This window comes from Saccopteryx bilineata, chromosome 1, assembly GCF_036850765.1.
Source record: "Saccopteryx bilineata isolate mSacBil1 chromosome 1, mSacBil1_pri_phased_curated, whole genome shotgun sequence".
In the NCBI taxonomy this organism is placed as follows: domain Eukaryota; kingdom Metazoa; phylum Chordata; class Mammalia; order Chiroptera; family Emballonuridae; genus Saccopteryx; species Saccopteryx bilineata.
In genome coordinates, this window is record NC_089490.1 from 378,594,696 (window position 1) to 378,606,421 (window position 11,726).

At 42.7% G+C, this 11,726-nt stretch overlaps 1 protein-coding gene across 1 annotated transcript in view; it reads right to left on the reverse strand.

Moving 5' to 3' along the window:
* The window catches only part of FBXO3 (F-box protein 3), a 36,030-nt gene extending 24,550 nt beyond the window's left edge, over positions 1 to 11,480 (reverse strand). Inside the window, exons 1-3 of the mRNA XM_066251248.1 lie at positions 11,326 to 11,480; positions 6,919 to 7,008; positions 3,504 to 3,667 (exon numbers count right to left, since the gene is read on the reverse strand). Of these exons, the coding sequence (XP_066107345.1) occupies positions 3,504 to 3,667; positions 6,919 to 7,008; positions 11,326 to 11,429 (358 nt within the window). The 5' untranslated portion in view covers positions 11,430 to 11,480. The remainder of the gene's footprint in view (positions 1 to 3,503; positions 3,668 to 6,918; positions 7,009 to 11,325) is intronic.
* Positions 11,481 to 11,726: the final 246 nt, after the last annotated feature.

The window sequence follows — 11,726 nt, forward strand, 5'->3', positions numbered from 1 at the left end:
GAGGCGCACTGTGCCTCTGTGCTCATCTTTCTGAAAACCCATTACTCCAGCCCAGTCATGAGTAATAAATACAGACTTCAAGCAAAGTCAGTTTGAGGGGTATTCTACAAAACACCTTATCAGTATTCCTTCAAACTGTCAAGGCCGTGAAAGACAAGGAAAGACCGAGAAACTGCTAGAGCCCAGAGGACACTAAGGAGACATGACAACTAAATGCAGTGTGGTATTCTGGACTGGAAATAGGAATGGAAAAGGATATTAATGGAAAAGCTGGTGAAATCTGAATCAAGTCTGGAGTTCAGTTAATGAGAATGTGCCGATGAAGACAGGAGTTTTGACAAATGCCCACAGGGCAGTACGTTAGGGAAAACTGACACGGGGAAGGGTATAAGAACTCTTGGTACTATTTTTGCAACTTCCCTATGATCTAAAATTACTCCAAAATAAAAACTTTATTAAAAAACAAGCCGAATAACTGCCTGAAACAGAAGCTGAATCAGGAGAGGAACTGATATTTATAAAGTTAGTGCTCTATGTTGAATATTTAACTAAGAATTTGTTGAACAGGCAATTAGAGAGAAAAATAATACAAAAACAAACATAGCAAAAGAGAATTATACACTTATAAAACAGTAAAATCAAGGTTTATTGAGGATCCTACTACAATAGAATCTGGGAGTCAGACCAGGTGAAATCCCAGCTCTACCACAGTTGACTGATCTCCGGCTGGTCTCTTGACTCCTGTTTCCTCACCTGTGAAATGGGCGGTAATACCATTACCTGAGAGGACTGCAGTGAGGATTAAGTATTTATGTGCTTAGTAGAATGCTTTACTAGCACTCAATAAATATTCACTTACTTTCCTTGCCCCCTTACTTACTTGGACGAGGAGAGAGTGAACAAGTTACTAGGAGCCAAGAAACCTAAATTAGAGTTCTGTCTCTGCCCCCTGCTAGTGATGTGAGCTTGCATAAGTCACCAAACTCTCGGAGCCTGTCCCTCCACCTGTAAAATGAGGGGACTGGTGTAAATCAGGAACCAGCAAACTATGGCCTGCAGGCCAAAGCCGGGCCTGCCACCTGTCTCTGCCAAGTTTCCTTGGAAAAGTGCCACCTCCATTTGCTTATGTATTGTCTATGGCTACTTTCCCACAGCAATGGCAGTTAGTCACTTACCATTAGCTAGATCAGTAGAAGATATAGTAACATACCATAGTTCCAGAGTACTTATAAAAATTTCCCCAAACCCCATACCTATTTGGCTTTCTGAGTTTCCTTTACAGCTGCCATCTCCTTAACCTTGAAAATGAGTCAGAGACTGTGACCACCCAGGTGCGTAGTTAGGTTCCTGACTCAGTCCTACAACTCAGAGGCCTAGCATTCCTCGAGTCCTTGGCACTATAGATATCAAAGAGCCTTTATCCTATTGCAACTCACGGCAAAGCCCCCAGAAAACTGGTACCTTAGAGTAAAACGGGCTGTCACGGAATTTTCCGACAACCCCGACCTCACTTCCAATCACTAGGTACAAAACTGAGCAGGGAGGCCTGGGAATACCAAACTGAGTGCAAAAAAAGGGAAAGAAGCTACTGTGTATCCTTAGTCTCTTCGTGACTGTGCCTGAGAGGGGAACCATTCTCATATTCCAGATGGACTAGTTTTCTAAGGGTCCTAAGACATTTTAAATAAAATAGGATAGGTCCTTTCTCCCTTCAACTGCTGTTAAGACCATAGATCTCAAGTCAGCCTTACATTCAAATCCTGGTTCTGCCTTTTGCTTTGTGATGGCAAACAATTTACTTAGCATTACTAAGACGCTAAGTCTTAGGTAATTAAACTATAAATGAGAACTGTAATTACCTACCTCATAGAATTTTGGCAAATCAAGTGAAATAATACAAAGTACTTAGTTTAGTGCCTATCTTTGTGTTTAATAAGTAAACCTATTTTACTCATCACCACCAAATACCTATCTCCAGAATATTTTTCTCTTGAAATTATTTAATCCCACATACCAAGTAGGTAATATCATTCTTCTCTTCCAAGGGAAAAAGCTATTAAAAATATTAGTCAAGGGCATTTTCCTTCAAAGCTCAATTCTCTCTGCTGAATCATTCTTCCTCTACTTCCTAGCAATTCAGTTTTAAGTATCAGGTCATGCGATCATGATTTGTATGAAATTCATATTTGCATGGGAAGTTGCAGTGGAAATATGCAACGGAAAAAGACTGCCGTTTCAAAGCGACCTTACTGAGTTCAAAAGGAAGATATGTGAGTACAACTGATCCCAATTTCAGTTCAGCAGAATGAAAACATGTGTGAAATTCCTTTTAGTGGAGAAATCTGAAAAAACTTGAAAGCTAACAGATAAGTAGCAATATATCTACAATCTATTTATGCACTCTTTTGGGTATAAATTTAAATTTTAAAAAAAATCAAATGAATGAGAAATAGCTTGTTAATATTCCTTGCCAAAACTGGATGATAATAATGGTATAGTATAAAGAGCACACATTCTGGGGTCAAAAAGACCTCAGTTCAAATCTTAGTTTTCATTATTCTGTAAATGTCAAAATAGAGATGAAAGTTTTCCTTATATGGTATGCTGCTCTTACACTCTGAAAGGGCCAGGTCTTTATTATTTGGTCTTTTTCAAATACACTGCTCACAAAAATTAGGGGATATTTCAAAATGAATATGAAACTTTAAAATATCCCCTAATTTTTGTGAGCAGTATATTAGACTGTCTTTTTTTGTAATTTTTTTTAACTTTTATTAATTTTTAGAGAGGAGAGAGAGAGAGAGAGAGAGAGAAGGAGCAGGAAGCATCAACTCCCATATGAGCCTTGACCAGGCAAGCCCAGGGTTTTGAACTGGCGACCTCAGTATTCCAGGTCGACGCTTTATCCACTGCGCCACCACAGGTTAGGCAAAATTATTTTTATTTTATTTATTCATTTCAGAGAAGAGAGAAAGAGAGAGAGAGAGAAGGTGGGAGGAGCAGGAAGCATCAACTCCCATATGAACCTTGACCAGGCAAGCCCAGGGTTTTGAACCAGTGACCTCAGCATTCCAGGTCAAGGCTTTATCCACTGCGCCACCACAGGTCTAACATTTACTTGCATTGAAAACAGGAAAGAGGTTGGTATAGCAGACAGTTTTTCCATTAAAGAACTATTTTAAAAAAAATCACAATAGTTATCCTCAAGCAATCTTTGTATTACTAGTTTCATACAAAACTAATACAAAATTACAAAGAGTTCAGCTTACCCTTTAGTGAGTAACCATGTGGGTCCTGAGATAGGCAAAAACAGGGCAGGCACTAAGGTTAGGGTCCTTTTTGCAATATAGACTTTCTAATTCTTTGGCCAGAAGTGAATGGTGAATTAAGAGATAATGTTGGATTAGCACAGACCAGCATAAACGATGAGAGAGTGAAAGTTATTTAACCTATTTTAACTAGAGTAACTAAAATGGGGAAGGGGGACCCTGAGTTCCCAGTACCTTTCAGAGACAAAACCATCCGAGGACATCTGGGCTCCAGATATTTCTTGAGATCATCCCAGGCCTTTTTAATAGCAGCATAATGGTCAATGTATCTTCCTACATCAGAGTAAGTATCAATGAAGAGAGATTTCCAACACTGATTCTTCTGTGTTTTCTCTTCCCTAAACAGATTATAAAAATGAGATTAAAAATCTTTTGAAATGAAATTAGCATGTATTTTAGAAACTTACCAACACGCTTTATTGAAAACTTTGGTTACTTTAATTTTCCTTTTCATTTATTTAGCCACAAATGAAGACTAAATAGTAAATAGTGACACCAAAAAATTTAACAGGCTGGCATGGTGGGATTATGAGTTGCTTATTTTCTTACTTTCTACTTACCTTTTTCTCCTAAATTTTCTAATCTCACTAAAATATGTGAAGGGTATGTGGACTGTGAATCTCAACTTGCTCCTAAAAACATACCAATTATAAAATTTTAAAGTGTGTATGTACAGTGGACCCTTCAGCAATGCAGGGATTAGGGGTGTGGACCTCCCCAACCACCCCCCAGACGAAAATCTGAGAATATTGTAACTGTTGATTCCCCAAACTTAACTACTAACAGCTACTGTTACCTGTGGGCCTTACTGATAACATAAGGTGACCAACTTTTTTACAATGAAAAGGAGGAAATAAATAAGTGGAAGAAAACAATATCGTAAATAAAAGAAACATTTTATTCATTGCAACAATAATACACTATAATATGATCAATGCATAATAAAAACACTTGGAATATTTTATATTGTAATTATGCTTACATGCCTATTAATTTTTAATAATAATTGTAAGAAAAAAGTACTCGTTTAGATACAAATACATCACATCACATGAAATGGATAGACTCTGCATCGATCGCATATGGACATTTACAGATTAGTCTTCCAATATCAAAAAGGAGGACATGTAGGAGGACACATTTCGAAGGAGGACGGAACTTACAAAAGGACTGTCCCCCCTAAAGGAGGATGATTGGTCACCTTAGAGATAACAGAAAACAGTTAACATATATTTTATAAGTTATATGTAGTATATACTGTACTCTTACAATAAAGCAAACTAGGGAAAGAAAATCACAAGGAAGAGAAAATACATTTACAATAGTTACTGAAAAAAAATCTGCGTATAAGTGGACTTGTATAGTTCAAACCCACATTGTTCAAGGGTCAACTGCAGTTGTTCTATTTTAGAAAATATTTAGGATCTAATGATACAATAATATTAATCTAATTCATCTACATTGGCTTAGCCAGAGAAATCATATAGCACAAAAGTAATCACGATTCAATATCTGTATTTGGTACAATTCCACAAATATTTATTGAGTGTCTACTTAGCCACTGAGGATATTAAAAAAAAGACATACTTTTTTGCCTTCAAAAATGCATAGTGTTATGAGGGAGAAAAAAATGAAGTGTAGGCCCTGGCCGGTTGGCTCAGTGGTAGAGCGTCAGCCTGGCATGCGGAAGTCCGGGGTTCGATTCCCGGCTGGGGCACACAGGAGAAGTGCCCATCTGCTTCTCCACCCCTCCCCCCCTCCTTCCTCTCTGTCTCTCTCTTCCCCTCCCACAGCCGAGGCTCCACTGGAGCAAAGATGGCCCTGGGCGCTGGGGATGGCTCCATGGCCTTTGCCTCAGGCGCTAGAGTGGCTCTGGTGGCAACAGAGGGATGCTCTGGATGGGCAGAGCATCGCCCCCTGGTGGGCGTGCCGGGTGGATCCCGGTCGGGCGCATGCGGGAGTCTGTCTGACTGCCTCCCCATTTCCAGCTTCAGGGGGAAAAAAAAAAAAAATGAAGTGTAAATTTAAGAGTTAGAAGTGGCCCTGGCCGGTTGGCTCAGTGGTAGAGCGTCGGCCTGGCGTGCGGAAGTCCCGGGTTCAATTCCTGGCCAGGGCACACAGGAGAAGCGCCCATCTGCTTCTCCACCCATCCCCCTCCCCTTCCTCTCTGTCTCTCTCTTCCCCTTCCGCAGCCAAGGCTCCACTGGAGCAAAGATGGCCTGGGCGCTGGGGATGGCTCCTTGGCCTCTGCCCCTGGCGCTAGAGTGGTTCTGGTCGCGACAGAGCAACGCCCTGGATAGGCAGAGCATCGCCCCCTGGTGGGCATGCCGGGTGGATCCCGGTTGGGCGCGTGCGGGTGTCTATCTGACTGTTTCCCCGTTTCCAGCTTCAGAAAAGTACCAAAAAAAAAAAAAAGAGTTAGAAGTGATACAAGATAAGGCAGCCACAACCAGCCTTAAGGTAACAGCTCAAGCAGGACCTTAGCCTGCAGGAAAAGGAGAGCCACTGGAGAGTTTTAACAGGGTAGTTCAAAAAGCAGACTGTGGCTGTGGTATGGGAGGGTGTAAGCTAGAGCCTGGGAGATGAGTGAGGAGGTTTTGCAGAGATGATGAACTGAATTAAAACTGACAGTGAGATGAAATGAGTAGGAAGATTCAAGAAATATACAGAGGCCCAAATCAGAAAGGCTTGGTAACTGAATAAATGGAGGGAAAGAGGTAGAGAGAGGAGAGAGAGGAGAGATCTGAGATGATCCCTGCTATTGGCTAAGAAGCCTGGGTAGACAGGATGGTACTTCCATAAAGACTAGGAATGCAGAGAGATCAGGTTTAAAGATGAAGAAAAGAACAATTCAGGGTGTTGAGGTTTCTTCTGGGGGGGGGGTGTTAGAAGAAAAGTATCTTTTTATTAATGTAAATACTATATACATGCACTATTTATCAAAATCAAAAAAGTACCAAAGAATTTTGATGTAAAACTAGTCTCCTGTTCTAAGCCCAACCCCTCAAAGGAAACTTCAGTTATTTCTAGAAATGATCTCTATAATTCTAAATATTTATGCCTCTATTGATTGATCAATTTTATAGCTATCTACTGATACTCTAAAAGACAGATGTAGCAATACTTAAAATTCTCTCTCCCCCATTATGCCTCCTCCCAATGTTTGACAGCTCTGTTATTAAACTTAGGTCTATTGAGTAGCTCACAACTGTCAATAACAGACTTAAGCCTCCACTTCTTGCTTTACAACTTCAGTCAATACTAGAGTCCCCTCAATCTAAGGAAAAGATATTAGCAATCCTACCTGTTCTTTCACTTTTTCAACTCCCACCTTCTGTTAGCTACACTCAGATTTACTAACATTTACTGAATTCAATGAACACTTGTGGGTCATTCAATGGAAAGGTCCCGCAGCCGGGTTATACACACAAGTCTAGAGCTCAGTGGGGATGTCGGGGGTGGACATTCAGGTTTGGGAGTTAGAAATACAGAAGTCACAAGTAGGCACTCTAACCTGAACAGTGCAGGAGAGTTCACAGAGGGCCAAGGGTAGAGGCTGGGAGAATACCAGCATTTCCTGAATACTCACTCAGATATCAGCCAGTATTTTTTGCAATGTCTTCTCCACAGAGGATCATGACTTGATAGCTGGCTAAGTCTTCGACTGACGTAGCAACAACTGACAATAACCAGATTCATGGTTAGTATAAAAGAAAATAAGAAAATAATTCTAAAATAAAGATTAAAATGGTCAATGTGAAGTTTTGTTCTATTCCTTTTACTTTTGTTATTTTCCATTTTCTACCCTTATAGTTGCAAAATAATATTTTCAAAATCTTTTTAATGTTTTAGCTAGTATAAATGACCTTTTAAGCACTAAAATCTGAGTTCACATATAAACCCCCAAACCTCTACAACTGTAATATTCATATGAAAGTCTATGAAACATATAAACCATTGGAGTTAATTTCAAATCAAGGAGCCTTCCTACACTCCTTACAGTAACGATAATCATTTCCGCATATAGAAAGAAGTATTACTCAGGTATAACAGCAGTTTTTTCTTTAAGATCTGTGAGACATTTGATATTAAATACACAGGATTTGTGTTTGTTTTGTTCTAATTTTTCTTAAAAGAAATAAAAATTGCAGCTAAAACCACTTTTTAATTATACCAACTATTGGAGAGCCCATCTATTAAAAGTGTCAGAGTAATAACAATCCAATTTCAATATCCATGGCTGTTGAAGTTAGCATCAGTGCTCAAAAACGTGGAATGTTAGAAACAAATAATTTTCTTATTATATATAAGTCCTAGTACAACTGTGCCACATCCTGTAAATCCTACACTACATACTTAATTTGCAAAAAGAATGAACCTTCGATTAAGAAAATATATTTCTAGCTTTTCAGAAGAGGAATCACAAGTTATAGACAGTAGGCATTCAAAGATCTCACTTGGACAATGGCTAATCAATTAAGGGAATCTTAAAAGATATGGAGGATTTGTCAAGGCCATGAGTGGGACATGTTAAAAACTTATAATTTTCAAATTTTAAACAAAATTCATGCTCATCCTTTTCTACCAAGCTCTCAAGATGCCCAAACTAACATTTGCAAACACTGGAAGTCCTCTGATTTTGTGATTTAGATAGAGTCCTCTTTTCTTGATCTTTCTCCCTCCACTCTCCCAAGAGTTAAACAACATAAGGGAATCTCTGAAATAAGCACCAAAGGTGATTTTGATGCACAGTGTGTTCTAAATATTCTGACTTAGGTGGCTTGAGGTGAGATCTTTACCTCAAGCATGTATAAGTTTAAAAGTGCCACATGTAACTCTGATACACAGAAGGGGTTAAGAATGACTTATACACAATAAATCACCCTGGAATGGAGGAGGAGATTCAAATTATGTAGCTGATATTACACAATGGCCCCAATGGACGAACCCAATCCAACCCAATCCAGTTTAGCAAATATGTACCAAACACTTTAGAGCTTAGTAGCAACGAGCAAAGTAGCATCTGGCAAAGTTGGGCTTGATAGTGTAGGAAAGACATTGCAGTACACTGGGAACTTTTCTGTGGATAAAATTCAATGGTATTTGTGATGATCAATTTTATGTGTCAACTTGCTTGGGCCAAGGGATGCCCCAATAGCTGGTGAAACATTATTCCCGGGTGTGTCTGTGGGGAATGTTTCTGGAAAAGATTAGCATTTGAATTGGTAGACTAAGTAAACCAGATGGCCCCCCTAAATGTGAGTGGACATCATCCAAGCCACTGTGGGCCTGAATAGAACAAAAAGGCAGAGGAAGGTTAGATCTGCTCTCCACTTGACTACTTGAGCTGAGATAGGGATCTTTTAGCCCTCAGCATTCCTAAAGCTCAGGCTTTCTGACCCAGACTGGAATCTGCGTCATTGTCTTTCCAGCTCTCGGCCCTTGGAATTATAGCACCAGCTTTCTTGGGTCTCTAGCTTGCTGATGGCAGATAGTAGGACTGACTGCTCAGCCTCCATAATTCACGAACCATTACATTATTAAAAAAAAATCATACACACACACACACACACACACACACACACTCTTTTTCTCTCAAGAACCCTAATACAAGTATTCAACTCAGTTCACTTTCGTAAACATTTATGGAGGGCTCATGTCACATCTGTTTAAAACTTTGATTACTATCTAAAGCATTTAAAATAAACTCTGATCTCCTCAGCTTGGCTTACAAGGTCCTGCATGATTTCACCAATCTCTTCTCAAGCCGTTCTGCCTGTGAGTCACTCCCTACCTCCTGCAACACTAGTCTTCTAGCTCCTCCAACAGGCCACACTACTGTCCAATCAGCCTTGAAACACACCGTTCCCTCTGCCAAAACTGCTCTATGGAGTCCTTCATATACAGTAGCTCCTTTGGATTTGAATTGTCTCTCCCTCTCATTCCTTAATCGAGCAACTGACTTATTTCCTCCATAGAATATAGCACCTCTTGTATTGTGCACCTGTTTGTTTTCCACCCTGCTCACTACACTGTAAGCTTCATGAAAGGGGCCTTATCTGTCTTGTTCACTCTCGTATCCAAAACATTTAACAGGCTGGCACACAAAAGGCATTAAAAAAAAATCTGTTGGCCCTGGCCGGTTGGCTCAGTGGTAGAGCGTCGGCCTGGCTGTAGAAGTCCTGGGTTCGATTCCCGGCCAGGGCACACAGGAGAAGTGCCCATCTGCTTCTCCACCCCTCCCCCTCTCCTTCCTCTCTGTCTCTCTCTTCACCTCCCGCAGCCGAGGCTCCACTGGAGTGAAGATGGCCCGGGCACTGGGGATGGCTCCTCGGCCTCTGCCCCAGGCACTAGAGTGGCTCTGGTCGCAACAGAGCGACGCCCTGGAGGGGCAGAGCATCGCCCTCTGGTAGGCGTGCCGGGTGGATCCTGGTCGGGCGCATGCGGGAGTCTGACTGTCTCTCCCCGTTTCCGGCTTCAGAAAAATACAGAAAAAAAAAAATCTGTTAAGAAATGATGACTACAAAGATAACCAAGACAGTCTTTACATTTAAAAAGTGCACAATCCATCTGGCATGGCAAATAAAAAGAAGTTAGAGAGAGGAATCAAGTAAGAGGGTCTTAAAGGAATGTCATCTTGCCAGGATGAGAAGAGGAGGGCAAGGCATTCCAGGCAAGGTCAAGAGCTTAAGCCACAGAACAACAACAACAACAAAAACAAGCATGTAGGATGCTGGCAAAAGTGAGTTGGCTAGAGTGAATTACGCCAAATGATAAGAACCTTAAATGCTTTCATATTTTTAGATTATAGTCTTCAAACAAGAAGCATTATAAGTTTTTAAGGAGAACGAAAGCAAGATCTGTCTTAGAAGCCTGGGTCGAGAAAAATTTATTTTAAGGAAAAAAATAAAAGTGTTATGGGTACTAATATAGAAAGTAGCCAGAAACTAGTTATCCTAGAAACTGTCACTACTTGGCTTAGGCCAGTCAACAGTTACCAGTAACTCCAAAAAGACTATTTCTAAAAAGACCTCTGATATAACACAGGGTACAATCATCAAATGGCTAGACTCATTGGTTAATCCAAATAAAAACTCCCCAAAAAACAAAAACAAAACAAGTCTCGCCTACCCGTCCTAAAGAGGGCGACTTCGCCTCCTCTTCAATATATGTGGTGGCACAAGAAAGACAAGGGCCATGCCACCAGCTGTCAAGGGTATAAACAGCGCCGTTTCTTCCACCATCCCAGATAGTTTCAAATGCTGAAGGAACTAGGCATTTAATTACCCTGACCAGCAACCGGTGTTTATTTTTGGAACAGGTGCTGGTCATCTGGGAAACCCAAAGCGTACAGGAAAGAAAGCGGTCACCTGTAATCTCACCAACGGAAGTCAGTACCAAAACACAAAATGCAACACGCGACCGTGAGGAGGAAGGCTGAAAGCAAAATAACTTCCCGGCACAGAAGTCCTAAAATGTGCCCTGCCAGACATCGTGGTGCCGCGGAAGTCGCACCTAGAGGTCAGGGGGTCGCCTGGCTCCTTCTCCCCGGTGCCCCACCTGTCTATTCCGGCGCTCGACTCCGCAGGCCCTGGGCCCAAGTAGAGAAGAGCGCTCGGCCGGAAGGGGCTTTCCAAAGCGGCCTGGACTGGGCCACATCGGGGAGCACGGTGGGCGTGGGGTGCGGGGGTCGGCGAGGTGGCAGCGGGAAGCAGTACCTCGCCCCGGAAATAAGCCTCACCAAGGCCCGGGAGAGAGGGCTCCCATCGCTCCTCAGGCTTGGACTCTGGACGGGAGGAAGACCTCAAGGCGCGGCTCTTACCGCCCCCGACTCGCCCCGGCCCCCCGGTGGCTCTGCAGGAGGGCGGCCCAGGCATCACCTTCTGGTTCACACCGGGGACCTGGTCTAGGTGGCTAGCCGGGCCTCCGTCCCTCCTGCCTCACCGCATCCTCCCGCCCCGTGACCCCACCCCTGCCATGCGCGTCGTCCCATTACTTGATTAGGTCCCGGTAGTCCAAGAAGGATAAGATCAGGAGGAGGGGATCGGTAGGCAGCGATTCTAGGGTCAGAGTCGCAGCCTCTGTCTCCATGGCCGCCATCTTGCCTGCCGGTGCAAGCCTGGCCCCGCCCAAGACCCGGTTTGGCCCCGCCCCCGCCGCCAGCACTGGAGCCGCTCCTTAGCGGCTCGCACAGGTTTGTTATGTAACCTCTGGACAGTCCCGCCCACAGGGTGGGCCGAGGGCCGTACCTGGAAAAACGCTCCGCCCACCGCCCGGTGGCTTCGCGCCAGCGCGGTAGGAGCCCTCTGCGTCTTGCATCCCCGCGCGTCTCGCATCTTCTCTACTCCTGAGATGCGCGAGCTCCGCTTGGTGCACACGTGCAATACCTAAGGTCGC